Raw genomic sequence first — 20685 nt, 5'->3', positions numbered from 1 at the left:
CAAGTTAGCAGAAAAAAGGTTTTCATCCCATCAATCAGGTTCAAACCCAATTTTGTTCCTGATATTTCAGCATATCTTCACACGAACAAGCTTGAACTGTCCAAAACAGGCAGCACGATGACAGGGAACCAGCAGTATTCCAAACCCACGACCACTACCACTACCATCGAGAAGGACAAGGGCACCAGATAGATGGGGACACGACCACCTGAAAGTTCCCCTCCAAGTCACTCACCATCCTGACTTGGAAATATATCGCCATTCCTCCATTGTTGCTGGGTCAAAATCCTGGAACTCCCTTCCTAACAGCACAGTGGGTGTACCTACACCACATGGACTGCAGCGGTTCAAGAAGGCAGCTCACCACTACCTTCTCAAGGGCAACTAGGGATGGGCAATAAATGCTGGCCCAGCCAGCGAAGCCCACATCCCGTGAATGAATTTTTAAAAAAAAGGAGCATTAACAGAGGAATTTATTTTGGTAAGTGTGTGTGTGTGTATTCATCAAGGTGTGGGATGCAACATAGTCTCATTTGTGGTACCCACTACAAGTATCAAGCATCTCCAGGTCAGGGAGAACTTGGTAAATGTGGTGCCAAACTTTGAAATTACATTTTGAAATGAAAAAAGAATATCTAACCCAAGAGGATGTAACATCGACTTCAATTGGACACAACTTTTTATCCAACTCCTATATCCATCTTCAATAATGCGTGGAGTTTTGTCACTTGTGTATTATTTGATACTTTCGGTTACTGAACAAAACTATACAAAAAGTTTTTTTGACAAAAGTAAAATTTTTAGAGATGCAGTGTGGACACTTACCTGTGCCATGTAGACACAATGAAATTCCGTATGTTTGTGATACTTATGGGTCCTCCCAGGATGGTTTTTAGCTGCTCATGTGTATCAGAGTAGGATGTTGTGAGTGGAGAAACATAAATGGGGTAACCAATTGGCTGGTCACACGAAGAGTTTATCATGTTCCTTAAGGCTTGTTTTGCATTTTGGATACTTCCTCGTTCTGGATTGCGGTTTCGCAGGAAGACCAGCTCCTGCTGCTGTCCGGCCCACAAACCCCGGACACATTCCTTGTTCACCTGCACACACATACAGACAAGATTGTGATAAAATACAGCTGAGAGATCACTCGATTTTTTTCTTTTCTATTTCTTCACTTTAGCTTTAGAATCTGACACTGATGTTACACATGACTTGTGTTGCAAACTGAGCAGCTATTTTGACTGTCGAAGTGACTCTTTTGGTACTAGTGTCAAAATATACGTTATACAACTCTCCATGTTCTGAATCTCAAAGCATCTACCTGTAATTGTACATGCATACAGGTGCCCATGGAACTGCTGACATACAGACATACAAAATAGGAACAGAAGTAGGCCATGCAGCCCCAAGCCTGCTCCACCATTCAATAAGATCATGGCTGATCTGTTTGTATTTTTAATTCCACATTCCCATCTACCCCCGATAACCTTTGATTCCCTTGCCTAGCCAGAATCTATCTACCTCTGCCTTAAAGATATTCAATGACCCCCACTTCCACCGCCTTCGGAGGCAGGGAGTTCCAAAGTCACACAACCCCAGAAAAAATTTCTCCTTATCTCTGTCCTAAAGGAGCACGCCCCTAATTTTAAAACAGTGTTCCCTAGTTGTGGACACAACCACAAGAGGAAACATAATTTCCGTGTCCACCTTGTCAAAAACGTTCAGGATCTTACATATTTCAATCAAGTCACCCCTCACTCTTCTAAATTCCAGTGGAAACAAGCCCAGCTTGTCCAACCTACCCTCAGAAGACAATCCATTCATTCCAGGTATCAATCTAGTAAACCTCCTCTGAACCACATCCAACATATTTACATCCTTCCTTAAATAAGGAAACCAAAACTGCACACAGTATTCGAGGTATGGTTTCACCAATGCCCTGTATAATTTAAGCATAACATCCTTACTTTTATGTTCAATTCCTCTCGTAATAAAAGGATAACATTCCATTAGCCTTCTTAATTACTTCTTGTGTCTGCATACTAACTTTTTGTGACTCATGCATGAAAACACTTAGATCCCTCTGTACCTCGGAATTCTCCAGTCGTTCCCCATTTAAGTAATACTCTGCTTTTTTATTCTTCCTGCCAAAGTGAACAACTTCACATTTTCCCACATTATACTCCATCTGCCAGATTTTTGCCCATTTCCTCAACCTATCCATATTAGTCTGCAACCTCCTTATGTCTTCTTCACAACATACTTTCCTACCTATCTTTGTGTTATCTGCAAATTTAGCTACCATGCCTTTGCTCCCCTCATCTACATCATTGATATAAATTGTAAAAAGCTGAGGCCCCAGCATAAACCCCTGTGGGACTTCACTCATTACATCTTGCCAATCAGAAAACAACCCATTTATGCATACACTGTTTTCTGCCAGCCAGCCAATCTTCTATTCAGGCTAATATGTTACCCCCTACACCATGAGCTTTTATTTTCCACAATAACCTTTAATGTGGCACCTTACCAAATGTCTTCTGGAAATCCAAGTACAGTATATCTACAGGCTCCCCTTTATCCACAGTACAAGTTACTCCTTCAAAGAACTCCAGTAAATCAGTTAAACATGCTTTCCCTTTCACAAAACCATGCTGACTCTTCCCAATTACCTTGAGTTTTTCTAACTGCCCAGCTATAACCTCCTTAATGATGGATTCTAGCACGTTCCCCATGACAGACATCAGACTAACTGGCACATAGTTTCCTATTTTCTACCTCCCTCCCTTCTTGAATAGGGGGATTATATTTTCTACTTTCCAGTCTGATTAAACCTTTCCGGAATCTAGCAAATTTTAGAAAATTAACACTAATGCATCTACTACCTCATTAGCCACCTCTTTTAAGACCCTATAAAATTCAGGGTAGTCAGAGCTCAGGATGTGTAGCTAGTATTACCAGACCCATATAAATATTGTGCAAGTCAGCTTCCACCCAGTTAAGTGGGTTCACTTATGGTCAATGAATTCTCCTGCATTGTGACAAGTCTTCATTAGTGACAGAATAGCTCGAGTCTAATTGACTGAAACCACCATCAGCACATGAAACACTAATACAAAAGCAAAATACAGCAGATGCAGGATCAGCAGGAGCAAACTATCATGTGCTCAATTAAAAAAAATCTTCAGAGGAACCAATCAAAATTCAAATACTTGAGGTGATTTATTGAAATGAAAGAAGTTCTTGGAGATTAGGCTGCAGGAAGACAACACAAGCTGTGCAGATTAAATCAAAAAGCCTTAGTCACTGCACTGTCCTACACATGGGTTACTGATCTTCATAAACATGTGCAACTTTTGTTTTTCCCCATTAAATTTAAAAAAAAATGCTATTTGCCCTGCCAGGAAGTTCTCAACCAATGATGTTGCTAGAAGGAAACCTTGAAAAATTATGTAGAGTTTCTTATTCTGCTTTTTCATTGGGTTTAAATGGACATTGGGTTTGGTGGAGTTTGTCTGTGGAGCAGATATCTTGCCAGTTCAAAGGACATCAGGAGGATAACAGACCCTGATTCCTTTACTTCCAATCAATAAGCCTGCAGATACTTCTACTGATACACAGGCACTGGCTGATACACAAGAATGGCACTTATTGATCAGTTAGCTACCGAAGCCAACTACTACAACAACTTGAATTTACATAGCACTTTTAAATTAGTAAAATGTCCCAAGGCATTTCACAGGTGTATTATCAAATAAACCTTGACACCGACCCACATAAGGAGATATTATGGCGTAAGCTTCATCCAAGAGATAGGTTTTTATGAACTTTTTAAAGGAGGAGAGAGGGTGGCAGAGAGCCTGAGAGGTTTAGGGAGGGAATTCCAGAGCTTAGGGCCTTGTGCTGAAGCTATAGCCATCAATGGTGGAGCAATTAAAATTGGAGATGCTCGTGAGGCCAGGAGTGGAGCAGCACAGTGACGGTTGTGTGGAGGAGATTAGAAATAGGCAGGAGTGATTTTATATTGATCTTCAGTTGCCAGATTCCATATCTCAGAACTAATGCAGCAGGTCACCACATCAAAATAAATTTACCAAGCTGGCTGTCAGGAAGGTCTGGTTTTTTCTACCAGTCGTCCTGGGGCCGGTAAACAGCTGCTTGAAAGCAATATACTTTAGCTGTGATGCCACAACACAAAGTCATTACACATGCTGCTAGCTAACCTGTACTCCTGACATGATTTGAGCATATGTACTAGCCAAAATATCACAGTGGGTTTGTAAAGTGAGGGATGGTGGCCACCACAGTGCAGCTGATATGCAGAAAACCTGCTGTACATTACAAAAATGAATGCAAGAAAGTGGCACACTTAGCTCACTGTCCCAAAGATTATGCTGCAATTTATAATACAACTGAGGAACAAGACCATTGCCAGCGAGAGTTGGAGCAGCGGGGACATAAGCCAGGATTTTTTAGTCGGCGTGCGGGGACAGGCCCGACATACTGGCACGCAAAATGACACGCGATGATGTCGGGCGTGCGTCCCAATGTCTCGTGATGTATTGATGGGCAGGCAATGGAGTCAGCTACGTGCCCGCCAATAATTAAAAGACCTATTAAGGCCATGAAGGAACTAATTAATTTCAAATTTACACTGCCCAATGGTTGGCAGGCAGGCAAAAAGGCCAAGCAGCCTTTACGTTTTCATTCACCAGCGGGATGAGGTTTCTGAAAGCTTTTACAAAAAGAATAAAAACTTCTTTTGAAAAATAAAAACATGTCCCATCTCATGTGACACAGTCACTTGAGGGGACATGTTTCATTAAATTTTTATTGCATTTAATTATCTTTTTCAAAAGCACTTCAATCTCCCTGAGCAACTCCGTGCCTCAGGGAGACTGAAGCGCTCTTTCACATGCACGTGTGAAAGAGCGCTGGACCCAACTCTCCCTCCTCCCACCGAGCCCACTCAATGCAGGAAAAATTCAGGCCATAAGCATCTTTTTTTTAATATAATGAAACTCATGCATCCATTAATTGACCAAGATACTAGACTAGTGTGAACCTTATGGTAACTTTACACTGCCAGAAGCATTAATGGCAAAGGAGGAACATTATTGGCATCAGAAGCACTCTCTGATATAAATCTGGCCTTTGGAGAGCTGATTGCACCAAACACCCAAAATGTTGTGGCTTTCATAAGCTGCCAGTTAAACAGGAACCCACAGAGTCAGACTCCTTCTGTTTTTAGCAATGTGAATTGCAAGACTCAGAGTAATGGCAGGAAGAAGGGTAAATGGGGGAGAACGACATAGGAATGTTATGGGTAGGGTTTCAGCCCAGCTTCTCCAGGACGAGTTTTGTAAACGGGAAATATCTCCAGGCCACTGCTGAGTCTCAAGTTTCAAGCTGCTGGTTTGCTAACCACTGGGAGCCACTAGATTTCTGGTTATTGAGGACCACTGACTTAATTGTTACAGAGGACAACTCCTCAGTGCTTTATTCTGGTTTCCTTACAGATATGCCACATGAAGGACAGCACAATCACAATCTCTACTTCTGTCTCCACAGGAGAGATAAATTTCAAAAAGGCTGTATTGTTTCAAACCGGTAACATTGACCATAAAATACAAATATAAACTATTTAATGGCATCTCTGAACTTCATGACCTGCATTATATCATCTGGACTACCAGCAGGGTCTTATGGTGCACCTGTGTAAATGCTGCATACTAAGGTGTGAAACTGAAACTGAATAAGCTATAGATTGAAATGGACTTTCTGGGCAGTCCTAGACTATGTGCAACAAACTTCTATGGCCGTACAAGGCACAAGATGATTCCAAACACCTAATATAACAATGCAACCTTAAAGCAATGTACCTTAATGACTCGGAAACTGAGATATCGCTTATTCAGCATAATGATTTTATATTCATTGGTCCCGTCATCCATAACGTGTCGCAAAGCCAACAGCGAGGGGGAGTTGGACAGCACCGCACTTCGCCAGGCTGGGTCTCCTTCATGAGCTATGACTAAGTTCTGCTCATGGGATGTTATGGCATCGAACAATACCGCGGGATCATCATATTCATCAGGTGAGGTGAAGTGATCCTGAAGACATAAACAGACAAAACTTAACGAAACGCTTTGATTTTAAGAATCTTTGAAACGGCAAAATCAAAAAAACTGCCTGGTTAATAATGTGATTAGAAGGAAAGAGGCAGCAAAGTCCAGGAAGACAATTTTGTTTCCCTATTGCAGGTACAGTAAGTAATTAAGAAAGCAAATGCAATATTGGTCTTTATTGCAAGGGAAGTGGAGTATAAAAGTAGGGAAGTCTTGCTACAACAGTACCAGGCATTGGTGAGACCACACATATGTGTAATTTTGGTCACCTTACTTAAGGGGGGACATTCTTGCATTGGAGGCAGTTCAGAGAAGATCCACCAGGCTGACTCCTGGAATGAAGGCATTGTCTTTTGAGGAAAGGCTGAGCAGGTTGGGCCTGTACTTACTGGAATTCAGAAGAATGAGAAGTGATCTTGAAACATGCAAGATTCTGAGGGGGCTTGACAGGGTAGATGCTGAGAGCATGTTTCCCCTTGTGGGGGAATCTAAAACGAGGGTGCAAGATTCAAAATAAGGAGTCTCCCATTTAAGATGGAGGTGAGGAGGAATTTCTTCGCTCAAGAGGGTTGTTAATGTCTGGAATTCTCTCCCTCCAGCGAGCCATAGAGGCTGGGTCATTGAATATATTCAAGGCTGAGTTAGGCAGATTTCTAATCAACAAGGGAGTCAAGGGTTAAGCGGGACAGACAGGAAAGTGAAGTTATGGCCACATCATATCAGCCATGATCTTGCTGGCTAACGGAGTAGGCTTGAGGGGCTGAATAGCCTACTCTTGCTTCTATTTCTGTGTTCTTATGTTGTTATTGTCCATTCAAAAAGGTACAAGTCTTGTGTTTTAAAAAAATCATTTTTCTTCAATTAGAGGCCCACTGGTCTAGTGACAGGCAGTGCAGTGCTTTTTCTAGCCACAGTGGCTCCACTGACTGCAGTGAGAATTGTGGTTTTAGACCAGCCTGGGAGAAATTCTGGATATACCCTTACTCCCGTAATAGCATGTTAAAAATTGGATGTGCAAAGTCGTGGCCTCCATCCCAATCAGTGGAGCCATTCTGGGACGTATAGAGTATCTTTCCTTGGTAAGCATTACAACATTTTAGTCAAGGTTTGCTTCTTTCAATTTTCATTTGAATAGACAATATGGAAGTCACTTTGAACACAATGTCCTTCCCCTTAAATCACATGTTCTACTTTCCAAAAGCTCAAACGTATTTTTAAAAGTCATGAAAATAGAGTTCCTGTAGTTAATTACATCAATTTTATGGAGGTTTAGGATTTCTGAATTTTATATGGGCAAAGAAAGCTGTCAAAATTATGCCTTTGCAAACAGTTTTTCGAGCATACTTAATACCGGTTACAACATTAAAATTCCACAAAACAGTAATGGCTTCAAAGATAGCATTAATGAATGAACTGTAGAAGACAGATTAAATGTGTTAATAAAGAGGATTCAGGGCTATTATTATAGTAACAAACTTGATCAGAGGCTTGAAAGAGTCAGCTAGACTGTCGTCTTCAGCCCAAAACATCACTACGCTTTAAGTTTTAGAACATTTTACGGCAACTAAGAGTATACCTGAAAACTCGAGTGGTGGAGCCTGTTAACACTTCATTGAGTAAAAGATTGTGGTAAATTGCAGATTTCCTTACAGTTTCTATTATTTAAATCAATTTTAAATTATTTCATCAAACTTAGCATATTCAATGCTTGTAATATTTTCCAGCCTGCAACTCCTAGAAAATGCATGCCAGTGAGAGGCCACAACCCAGGAATTTCAAATGCAGGCAACTGCAACTCCTCCAAATAGGTACTGGGAACTAGATGCTCAATTCTGCAAAATTTTGCAACATAACATCAGTATATTTTGATTGAGTACATTGTTATGTGGCTAAAATATTAACAATTCACATTGAGGGATTTATGTAGTAGACTCAAATGTCAGGACCCAATAGGGGTAACAATTATCTTTCACCTTTGCAATTTCCACAGAATAAGTTCCATGTTTTACTGCAGACAGCTGCATCTGTTCTTGCTACTGGAGGTACCTATACATCAGTTATGTGGAGAACTGTGTGCAGTAAAGCATAGATAACTGCTGTTTAAATCATGGAATAATTAGGAGGAGGTAACTCGATCTCTACTTGTGTTTTTAGTATTAATTTAGCGATATCTCGTGCATGGATTTTATAGAAATGTTCCTCTTCCCCCCACCCTCCAAAATAAATGGGGAATCTACCCCTTGATTTCAATTCCATCTACTGGTGATCAGATGACCTTTCTGATTGCAGACTATCTCTAAACCCCTGTGGTGCACTGACCAACTAGGACAACCCAAACAATTTTCCTTCTCTCTTTTGGGAAGTACAGTGGCCTCCTCCTGATGAACCAGCAACTGTAAATAGAATAGGGCAGTGGGAGGGTAGCTGTCAAACAGGTTAGCTTCTGTTTTCATTAGAGTTTGCTTGAGAGTGTCAACATTGTAGTGAACTGCAAGATTATGTTATAACAGTTAAGTAATTGTTTGAAAAATTGCTTACCTTCATACCAGTAGTACAAGGGCATGGATAGGGAATTGATTAGGATGTGGGAGACAGAGAATAGGGATAATGGATGTGATTAGTTGTGTCCTCCAGTGATCCATAGTGGGGCCTCAACTTTTCATTATATTTATAAATGACATAGATGAAGGAATAAAAAACTGTAAATCCAAGTTTACTGATGGTTCTAAGTTAAGTGGTACAGTAAGTAGCTTAGATGGGTGCAGACAGTTGCAAAGGGATACTACTGATAGACAAGGTGAGCAAGCAACACTATGGCAGGTGGAATTCAGCTTTCGGAAGTATGAAATCATCCACTTTGGACCCAAGAAAGATTGATTAGAATATTTTCCAAATGGTGAGAAGCTAAGTACGTGGGATTTAGAAAGAAAGGCTTGCATTTCCAAATATTCTAAAGCACTTGGCAGTCAATGAATTAATTGTTGAAGTGCAGTCACTGTTGTCACAACTCACTGGGATAGTGCGCTGTAATATCAAACCCCACTGTTCCTCGAGCCGCGACAAATGTGAAAAGTTTGACCAAAACACCAGACTGCCCCAATTCTACCTAACTGTTTAATTTACGTTAACAGAATACAAGCACCAGGTTTGTAAACTTAATAAGTAAATAACTGCTTATTGGATAAACTGACAAACCAGTGGCAAAAGAAAGATGAACTGCTAATTTCTAACTCTATAACCTAAACTCTACCCCTTCTTAAATCCCTATACATGCACATTCAAAACACATAAGACACACACAAACATGGATTTTAAGGGTGGGACAAAACAGTTCAATAGCACCAATTCCAGAATACAGGATTCGATGGGCTGATTTTGATCGTTGTCTTCCAAATTCCTTTCAGTTCTTGTTGATGACATGAGGTGGTCTTCCAGCACTTTCAGTATTTAGTTTATTGGTTGAGCACTTGCCTTTCAATGTCTCTAAGTGATTTTCCCTTTTGCCTCTTGACAGGGGTTTTCAGAGAGAGAGCAAGTTATAGAAATATGAGAAGAAAAAGCCAGCTAGCTATTATTGGGGAATTACTGGAATCTTCCACACACAGGAAAAAGAGGTTTTAGGTCTTGTTCCATTCAGGCTAGGAGCTATTCTGCTGCACTGCTCTCACACAAAACCTGGCCACATGGTCAAGAGTCAATTAAAATGTTGTTGTCAGGCAGCTCCCTTGGTCCTTTCCGGCACCATCCTGTCTTTCATGGCACACTCTGTTCCAGGACTGCAACATTGTATATAGCTCTCATCCTGTTCCAGTGGACTTGTCTTTCAAACTGCAGCCATTGTAATTTTAATCCACAGTCCAACAGAAAATAAAAAGATAAGTTTTTTGACAACAGTCCAACAGAAATAAAAGGATATGATCCTTGCACTGTTGTAATTTAGGGGTCCATGCACAATAATTACTAAAAATTAGTGGACAAGTAGGAAAAAATTTACAAAGGATAATGGAATACCTGAAGAGGGTTAGAATACAAAGAAATGAAAGTTACGCTACAGTACAAAACTCTGGTTAGACTGCATCTGGAACCATGCATTCATTTCTAGGCATCAGACCTCAGGAAGGATATATTGGCCTTGGAGTGAATGCAGTATAGATTTGTTAGAATGATACCAGGGCTAAAAGGTTTAACTTATGGGGACGGGTTGAATAAACTAAGCTTGTATTCCAGAGTACAGAAGATTAAGAGGAGATAAAACTAAGGTGTTGAAGATGGACAGGACAGAGAGAGAGAAACTATTTCCTCTTGTGGAGGGAGTCCAGAACAAGGAATAATACCCTTACATTAGAGGAAGGCAATTCAGTGTGATGTTAGAAAGCACATCTTCACAAAAGGGTGGTTGAAACCTGGAATTCTCTCCCAAAAAGCCGGTAAGGCTAAGTTGACTGGAAATTTCAAAATTGAGATGGGTAGGTTTTTGTTAGGCAGAGATTTTGAGGATTACTGAACTATGGCAGGTAGATGGGAGTTAAGATACAGATCAGTCATGATCTAAGTGAATTCAGAATGTGTTTGAAGAGTTGAAAGGCCTCCTCCTGTTCTTGTGAGTTCACTGTTTGATGCACTATGTAATTTTGATGTGTCAAAGCACTATACAAATAAAGTAATCTTTATCTGTATAATACTGTGGATAGCCAAGCAGTTACTGAATGCACAAAATGAATACACAATCCCAAACAATAATACTCCATTGTGGTAACAGTATTGCATAAAATTGCCTGAACAATTGCCTTCAAGATTTGTAAGGGAAATGTCCTGTCAGCTGCCTGAGCATATCCATACAACATGGATTTCAGTTGCTGAATTGAGTACTCATAAGTGAATAGTTAATACTGGTTTTTAAAATGAAATCATACAATACAACATGGGCTTTACATGCATACCAGATAGCAAAGGCAGTAAGCTACACTCAGAACTAGGACATCCAACAAACAGTGGATCGGGGTCAAAGTTCTGCATCCCTGTCAAATCCAGTTGTGAATGGTAATAGACAGTAAGCAACCAATTGTAGCAGGAGACTCCATAACTATCCACATCCTCAATGATGGGGCCCAGCACAATTGTACAAAAAACAAGGCTGAACCGATTAGGACCATCTTTAGGCAAAAGTGGCATCAAGCCTATTAAAACTGAAGTCAACAGAAATCATTAAGAAAATTCTCCAGCAGCTAGAGTCATACCTGGCACCAAGGACGATGGCTGTGCCTATTGGAAGCTAATGATTTCAGCCCCATAACCTAAGGCAGCACTATCTTCAACCATTTCTTCAATGAGCCTCCCTCCTTCAATGACAGAAGTGAGGCTGCTTGCTGGTGATGGCAGTGGTCAGCTTCTTGCTCAATTCCTCAGATAATGAACAATATCCAGGCTTGGGCTGATAAGTGGCAAGCAACATTCATGCTACAAGTGTATCAAGCAATGACCATCTGTAACAAGAGAGAGTCTAGCCACCTCCCAACAAAAATACCATTACCAAGTCCCCTAATACCAACACCTAGGGTTCATCATTGACCAGAAACTCAACTAGACCCAGCCACATAAATGCCGAGGAAACTAGGAGATAAGAGTGTAATCTGAGGCAAATACTTCCCAAAGCCTGTCCACTATCCACAAGTCAGGAGTTTGATAGAATACTACGATAAAAGCAAAATGCTGTGAATGCTGGAAATCTGAAACAAAGACAGATAGAATATGTTTGATAGAATATGTTTAATAGAATATGTCTGACTGAACAGCTGCAGCAGCACTCAAAAGGCTGAAGACCATCTACGACAAAGTAGTCTGCTTGATCAGCAGCCCATCTGCTAGATTAAATGAGTTGACGTTTCGAGTCCTCATGACCCTTCGACAGAAGGGTCATGAGGACTCGAAACGTCAACTCTTTTCTTCTCCGCCGATGCTGCCAGACCTGCTGAGTTTTTCCAGGTAATTCTGTTTTTGTTTTGGATTTCCAGCATCCGCAGTTTTTTTGTTTGTTTTTTTTTTTTGCTAGATTAAATATTCAATTACTCCACCGGTGTGAACTATCTACAGGATACACTGCAACAATCTGAAAAAAATTCTTTAGCAGCTTCTGCCAAGTCCTCTCCAAGTTACACACCAGTGCTGACTTGGGCAAATATCGTTCCTGGATCAAACTCCTTTAGCTCACTGACAAACAGCATTGAGGATGTAGCTTTGCAAAGTGGGCAGCAGCAGTTCAAGAGGCTCATCGCCAACTTCTCAAGGAAGGCAGGTCAGATTTCTCATTTGTGCTTCAGCCGGGTTCAATCTGAACCAAATATCCAAGTGCAACACAAAACTCTGTTGCAAAGGGTTCATCAATTTAACACTCGTGAAGCTAAAGCCTGCATCCCAGGGAATAAAAGGAGATTGACCCAACTGCATTACTATCTTGTATACATTCTGAACGTTGTTAGTCAAACAAATAGATTTGAGTTAGTTGACAATCTATTCAAAGCTGTTAACTTCAAGAATAATTCCTTAGATGTTTATAAATTATCTCCTGATAGAGGAGATAAAATTATGAATTTAAAATTATGGATGGGTTACACAAAGTGGATGTAGAGATAATGTTTCAATTTGTGGGATAATCCAAATCCTGGGGCCATAAACAAAAGCTAGTTACTAATAAATCCTATAGGGAAATAATAAGTTTCTTTATTCAGAAAGTGGTTAGAATGTGGAGCTCACTAGTCCAGGCTGAAGCAAATAGCTTAGAAGTTTTCAAAATGAAACAAGGCAAACATATGGGAGAAAAGAGAATAGAAAGATATGGTGAAAAGTTAAGATGAGACAGATGGAATGGGAGGAGACACGTATGGAGTATAAACACCAGCACAGACTAGTTCAGTTAAATGCCCTTTATAATTTTTGTAATCTCACCAATTTATAACCCCGTGCTTTTGTCACCATTATGCTTAATGCTCAACTTCCACTGAGATTTGTAACCAATAGTATTTAGCACACGACTTGTGCTCTGGCTTCTTTCTTGCTGATTCAGTAAGAAAGATTTAATTCACTCACTCAACATCTTGAAGTTACATTGATCAGGGTCTAGTAAATTAAATGTATTCCAATCTGTGCTGGTTAGCGTAAGAAAGTTTCACAAACTGAATTAGGCATTATTCATCCCTAGACCTCCACTAAGAGGTAAATCTTCAGCCAGTTCCTTGGTACATAGCTAAGGAGAGTTATTTAGGATTTGTCTGGTTCCTTAGCATATATTTGTCAGGTCACTAAATCACTAAAGCCCAGCTCTCTAATCAGTCTGTAGACAACTGATGGAAACTTTTGTACAGCTCAAAAGTGGTTACTTTACCTGATGAAGTTTAAGGGACATTCGTATTCCAGGAACTACCACTTTACGCAGCAGTTCCATATCAGCAAATATCCACTCGTCTCGCACAGAGGAAATTCGAAAATCTCCCTTGAATAGTGCATGGAGGCCATACAGAAAGGACTCTAGATTACTGAAAGGAAACATGTTAGCTATTAATCATGTCAAAGTTACACTGCAAAAAAAATCACCATCAATAAATCCCATGACTTTAAGACTATAATTGCAAAGCACTGAAGTACCAACATTCAGCACCAAATAGTGACACAACATGGACTCAATTCCTCCTTCCTGTCTATCTCTTCATCTCAGTTGCAATGTTGTACAGAGCCCATAGAAACCAGACAGTAATGTTTACAAATCAACTGCTGCTCTTGCATTCCTCCAGGAAGCTATATTCCCCTGCCTACAATAGAGAATGACCAATATCAGCTGGAGTGGGAGTGGGTGATTGAAAGAAGAGTAATGCAAGCTGAGGATAAAAAGCAGGTATTTGGGAATACTTACATTTCAAAAGTGTTTGCTGATGACACAATTAAGGTAACTGACTAGGTGAAGTTGCAAAGTCTGGCAAGTATTAAAAGAGACATGAAACAGAAACAAAGCCAGTTCATCAAGATCTGAAAAGATGGGAGTCAAGTTAAAGATTCGGAATGTGCACCTTTTCTGGTTGTAAAGGCTCTTGGAAATCCAGGAGTAATGTTTATAAAGTGACATTAGGTGAATTGTTCCTTCAGAGGCCAGCTCAGACACAATGGCTGAATGGTCTCCTTCTGTGCTGCCACTGATCTATGGTTCTGAGTGCTTTTCCTGAGTGCTTGGAGCCCAAGCAAAATCCTTGCAAATGATATTAATTTGATTATATTAACCATCCTTTCTCTTTACAAATTTCACAGATCTGGTGTGCAATTCTAACATTTTCTGTTTTTATTTCATGTTACTGCTTTTTCACTACAGGTATTAAAAGGGAGATGAACGAACATAATCGGTTATGTAAATTGCTTAGATGTGGACTTTTTAAATACAGCAGACATTCAATGGTGAAGAAATGATCATGTTTACTGTAATAACCAAGACCATTTACTAGAAATACTCTCATCAGTAACAGACAAGAGATATGTGCCTCTGTTGACTTTCTTCAGCTAATCTTGTAGAAAATTTCCCCATGGAAGAGACTCCGTTAAAAGTAGATTTCCTTTTTAGCAAAATGTCAACTCAGACTCTATTCCAATCACTAGAGGAACTCTAATATAAGGTGAGCCTATGATAAGCATGAACTAATAGTGCACATATACATGAGCATAGTTTCCCAATTTTCCCTGGTCATTAAGTTTTTGTTTTATTCCTTATATTATTGTTTACTGCTCATTTTTATGGCCTTATTAATCTGCATTGCTATTTTTAGTTATTTGTGTACTTCTACCCTGAGATTCCTTTACTCCACTACCCCATTCAGATTATCATTATCCAGGTAGTATGTGACGTCCTTATTCTTCCTATCAAAATACAAAACCTGCAACTTAATTCATTTGTCAATTACAAGCCCATTTTGCAAGTTTATTAATATTTTCCTGTATTTTGAAGCATTCTGGTTTTATCAACTACACTTGGTGTTGCTTCATTTTTTGAAATTGTTTGGCAAATTGGGGAACCAGTAGATGTAGTGTAATTAGATTTCCAAAAGGTATTTGATAAGGTGCCACATAAAAGGTTACTACCCAAGATAAGAGCTCATAGTTTTGGGGGTAATATATCAGCATGGAAAGAGGATTGGCTAATGAACAGGAAAGAAAGTCGAGAAAAATGGGTCATTTTCAGGTGGCAAACTGTAACTATAGTAGAGTGCCACAGGGATCAGTGGCGGGGCCTCAACTGTTTACAATCTACATTAATGACTTTGATGAAGGGACCGAGTGTAGTATAGCCAAATGTTCTGATGATAAGAAGATAGGTAAGAAAGCAAGTTTTGAGGAGGATACAAAAAGCCTGCAAAGGGATATGGATGGGTTAAATGAGTGGATAAAAATTTGGCATAAAGGAGTATGCTGAGGGAAAATGTACAGTTTTCCACTTTGGTGGGAAGGGCAGAAAAGCAAAATATTAGTTAAATGGAGAGAGACTGCAGAATGCTGCACAGAGGGTCTGAGTGTTCTCATACATGAGGTACAGCAAGTAATTAGGAGGGCAAATGGAATGTTGGTCTTTATTGCAAGGTGGGGGGGGAAGTATCAAAATAAGGAATCCTTGCTACAACCTTACACACATCTAGGATGTTGCGTACAGTTTTGGTCTCCTTATTTAAGGAGGGATATACTTGTATTGGAGGCAGTTCAAAGCAGATTCACTAGGTTGGGATTCCTAGGATGAAGGGGTTTGTCTTGAGGAAAGCTTGAGCAGGTTGGGCCTATATGCATTGAAGTTTAGAAGAATGAGAGGTGATTTTATTGAAACATAAAATTCTGAGGGGGCTTAACAGGGTAGATGCCGAGAGGATGTGGTACAGGTCCAAAATAAAGGGTCTTCCATTTAAGATGGAGATGAGGAGGAATTTCTTCCCTCAGAGGGTCATTAACCTTTGAAATTGTCTACCCCAGAGAGCAATGGAGACTGGATTGTTGAATATATTCAAGGCTGAGAGACAGATTTTTGATCTATGTGGTAGTCAAGAGTTACAGGATGGGGAGCAGGGTGCGTGGGAAGTCAAGAATGTGGCGTTAAGGCAATAACCAGATCAGCTATGATCTTATTGAATGGCAAAGTAGGCTCGAGGAGCTAAATAATCTACTCCTGCTCCCATTTCTTATGTCTTATTTTCACCCACAAATTCTGAAACTGCATTTAATTCCCCAGTCCAAATCATTAATATAAATTGAGTACAACAGCGATCTGAGCACCAATCACTGTGTAACACCTCTTTCCACCATTTGCTCATCTGAGTAGCTACCCAAAGCTTCTACTCTGCCTCCTGTTTTGTAGTCAACATGCTAACCATTCTGCCTGCTGTTCCCTGACTCCACATGCTCTGACCTTAACTGTAAGTCTACTTTGTGGTATCTTATTGAAGGCTTTTTGAAAATACAAATATATTACATCCTGTCTATATTTGTTCTGTTACTTCTTAAAAGAATTCAAAAGTTTGGTCAAGCATGACCTTCTCTTAAAAAATCCATGCCAACTGCTCTTGATTTTCATTTTCTACATGTTTTTTATTGCACCTTTGATTAAATGTTCCATTATCTTTCCTACCACTGACTTTAAGCTAGCTGGTCTATAGTTTCCTAGACTTATTCTATCTCCATTTTTAAATATAGGAATAACATTGGCAGTCCACCAGTCCTCTGGCATTACACCCTTTTTAATAAATTGCCATATATATGTAATTGTGCCTCTGCTAATTCTTTCCTAACTTGTTTTAATATCAGAAATCTGTTAAGTTGTTCACATTACTGTCTTTGATTCCTAACTACGTTTATAAGCAAGTCGAGGAGTAGTTATTAAATGTTATAACTCTGTTGGCTGGTAAAGCTTACCAAATATTTATCAGTACAGCTTCTATATGATACCCGTGCTTTAGGTCTCCAGTAGTCAAAATATCAACCAATTGCATTCAGATAGAGTCTTAAAGTTCCCAATAAAGAACAATGCATTTGGTTAGCATAATTCCAGCACTGGTGCGCAATATAGTATTCTTCAATTTGTCAAAGGGAGTGAGTACCTGGACATGTGATGGGAAGCTGTTCCGAGAGCTCTCCTGCCCAGCACACTGAGCCCATAGCACAGAATCACCAATGCAGAGTCTCTGTCTGAAGATATAGGCTGAAATTATTTAAAAAGCAAACCATCAGAAAATGCAGTATATAAATCTACAGCCCATCATTGTCTCATTTAGCAAGTTATTTCTGTCAGCATGGAGCTTTTTAATCATCAGAAATCATAAATATTCAGTGAAAGGTAAAAAGAGAATTGCCCTTCAGTCTCACAACCGTAAGTCCTATTTTTGAGTTACATTCTGCTGAAACATGCAGACTCCCTCATGAATTTATTAAAAGGGATTTTTTTTGAAGTGTGCATATCAATATTGCATGCATTGCACTATGTTTTCATATTGTTTAAAGTTATATTGTTCATCTACATCTGCATATGTTCTATATAATAATCAAGGTAAAGCTTTGAACCTTCCCCTCTCATTTTTTATATATATATATATATATATATATATATATATACTGTTGATCTTAAGATCTGTTACTTTTGGAGCCTTTTTGCAAATTTTATGGAAACATCCCTTAATCGTACACTGCAATATGAAATGAATACCCAGCATAAAGACTTCAGGAAAAATATACTAGTTTTATAATCTCCCTATTAGTCACATAATCTGGCCAATGGATTGTTGCATGCTGCAATCAGCACGCTGTAATCAACCAGTTCAAGGTGTTTAACAATATGGAACAGACCAGGCCTGTTTCTGCAGCTAAGGTGCACCACAAACTACTTAAACTAGAAATTTGATTAAGGTGTTGAGACTCATCTGATGAGCTCAGCAGAGGTCAAATAGCCACTGGGTATACAACTCAGTCTCAACAAAATCAATTAGTCATTTCATAACATTTCTAAACATACATGATCATATCATCTTGCATTTCTGCTGACTAAAAACATTTTTTCTAATTAACTATGAATAATGCTATAGAATCATCTGAAAGGAAGTATAATTTGCACTCAATGGTCCTAGAAATAGAACTGAAGACCTATAACCATCTCATACTTTGTATACCGCTCTGCTATGGTTAGTATATACTGTGGCTCACCCATCATACAGGTGAAGGACCTGACTAGAGAATCAGACGAGATGTGACCTTTTATCCAGTGAATATAAAATGATGGAATAGTACAAGCTGAAGGAAGCTATTTGGCCCACTGATCCTTTGAAGGACAATCCATTTATTCCCATTCCCTGGTTCTTTCCCCAAATAATTGCAATTTTTTTCTCTTTCAAGTACTTAATGAATTCCCTTTCAAAAGCTACTATTGGATCCATTTCCATCACTATCACACAGCTGCTGCTTCTAATACCTTTTCTCTTCGAGAAGCACAGTACTGGATCCAGTTGAGATATATTCCACAGAAACTCTCTCTTGATACTCCAGCCAATCTGTGATCGTAGTCCTCGTCGATGTTTGGATTAAAGGTGGGATCCACATCCACGTAATTATGACTAGTACATGGTCGAAGCCCATCCTGCATGGTTTCATTACCAAGCCATTCCTCGAGTTTGGGAGAACTCGTTACATAGAATAAAATGCTCTAGATGTGAATATGAAGACAGAGAATGAAGGCACTAAAATTACACATGGGTAACCTTTCCCACAAAACAGCATCCACTTGAACGAAATTACATTAACATTGGTCATTCCTGACATCACCCAATTCAACATCACTTTCATTGTGCAATATCTTTGGTGGCTTAGACTAGTTTTGAAACTATTTTCTCCCCTTCTTTCCCAGATTGTTCTTTTTGTCCATCATACCAACCTGGTCCAGCTGACAATCAAGTCTCTGCCAAGGCTGCTTTGCAACTGTCAACAGCAGGTAATGCAAATGGCCTGAGGGACAAGTGTCTCAGAGACAAGTGCTTGGCCCCTTCATGGTGCTCCCTCACAGTAGCACAGTTGAAGTTATGACCTCAGCAAATGGAGAACCTGGTGACGTGACACACGCCCTGCTGCTCAGCAGAGCTGTATTGACACTGCAATGGTAAGATATTATAATTCTGTTCTTGAATACGAATTAAAAGCTAGAAAGGAATGGCTAAAACAAAATGGAGGTTACAATGTTTCCATCTCCTGACACATTTTCTCTGCAATCATGTCTTTTCACATGGTTTTTATTCTATTTCACTGTATCATTTCACAAATGGAAAATCAGTACACAAGGAAAGCATTTCAATAATTGTTTGGACTTTCATTTGAGTACATATGGGAATTCTTCAATGTAAGGTTATATTAAATATCTATAAACTCACAATTTACTTTCTTGCTTCTTGATCTTGTCCTTCTATTACTTTTTTATTATTTTATTGGGAAAATTATTCTTGTGGTCGATATGAAAGAAATTTCAATACTTTCTCACTGTCGCCCAGCATCAGCATCAAGCTGATCGAGACCCAAGACAGCTTGGTGAAATGCAGAATAAAACCCTGGGCCCAGTGACATTACAGCAATATGGGAGTATTGAAGTTGCTCAAGGCCCGTAGTTTCTTGAACCAAGAGATAGGTGGCACATGTGAAGATATGGTCTAAATTTACTTGGCGTTTTGGACAGTGAAATTCCCCAGATTAGGGATCTCAGTCCTCCATCCTACATTCGAACAGAAAATCCCATAAAGTACAGGAACCTCAAAAAAATGGAAGCACTGGGTTTTTGTGGCCCTTACATACTGTTGAATAGCACCTGATTACCGTTCAGAGATAATGTTGCTTTATGTTAAGCCGTTCAGCATAATCAGACATTAATGTAGTCGAGGTGACAATGTGCAAAAATGCATGAAGAGATTACCTTCACATAGTAAGTTGTGAGGATCTTTCTCAGGTCAAACACCTGCAGCATGGATGCAGCACTGTTGTCAGTGATGCTGTAGCCCTCTAGCACATACTTGGTGACCAGAACCTCCCAGGCGAGCCAACGCTGACCGAAAGCAGCATTAAAAGATAACATGTGAGGAATGTGACCTGGCTCGCAACAGCAGAATCCCTCATCTTCCTCTACCCCTTCTGTGATTGCTTCCACCTCCCGCTGTTGACAGTAGGTGCCTGCAGGGAGAGAGAAAAGATCAAGGCTGTCATTATATTGTTAAAATTATTACAAATGGGTCTAAATTCTGATTCAAAATCAAAAAATGCTGGAAAAACTCAGCAGGTCTGACAGCATCTGTGGAGAGAAAGACAGAGTTAACTTTTCAAGTCTGTATGACTCTTCTTCAGTGCTGGATTCTGATTCTGATTGCAGTTTTCAACTCTCTCCATCTTTCTGGAAGACTCCAGGGTACCAACAATCCTCCATGCTCAGGTGGCTATTCTGCATTTGGAATTTTCAGCACTTTATCTAACCAGGTGATGGGCATTAAAACCAATCTTGCTTCAATCCTTACCCAATGAA

At 39.7% G+C, this 20685-nt stretch overlaps 2 protein-coding genes across 9 annotated transcripts in view; one reads left to right on the top strand and one right to left on the bottom strand.

Moving 5' to 3' along the window:
* The window catches only part of pcnx1 (pecanex 1), a 296740-nt gene that overhangs the window by 14912 nt on the left and 261143 nt on the right, over positions 1-20685 (bottom strand). For all 8 annotated transcript variants that reach the window (XM_041214599.1, XM_041214600.1, XM_041214597.1 and 5 more), the window contains 6 exons: positions 20086-20339; positions 18604-18834; positions 17243-17343; positions 13510-13660; positions 5886-6116; positions 826-1100 (listed from right to left, as the gene is read on the bottom strand). In XM_041214599.1, the coding sequence (XP_041070533.1) occupies positions 826-1100; positions 5886-6116; positions 13510-13660; positions 17243-17343; positions 18604-18834; positions 20086-20339 (1243 nt within the window). The remainder of the gene's footprint in view (positions 1-825; positions 1101-5885; positions 6117-13509; positions 13661-17242; positions 17344-18603; positions 18835-20085; positions 20340-20685) is intronic.
* The window catches only part of LOC121292522 (polypeptide N-acetylgalactosaminyltransferase 11-like), a 108557-nt gene that overhangs the window by 44905 nt on the left and 42967 nt on the right, over positions 1-20685 (top strand). The gene's annotated exons all lie outside the window — the stretch shown is intronic.

Source organism: Carcharodon carcharias, chromosome 20 (genome assembly GCF_017639515.1).
Source record: "Carcharodon carcharias isolate sCarCar2 chromosome 20, sCarCar2.pri, whole genome shotgun sequence".
NCBI classification, from domain to species: domain Eukaryota; kingdom Metazoa; phylum Chordata; class Chondrichthyes; order Lamniformes; family Lamnidae; genus Carcharodon; species Carcharodon carcharias.
This window is presented reverse-complemented; position numbering and strand designations above follow the sequence as displayed.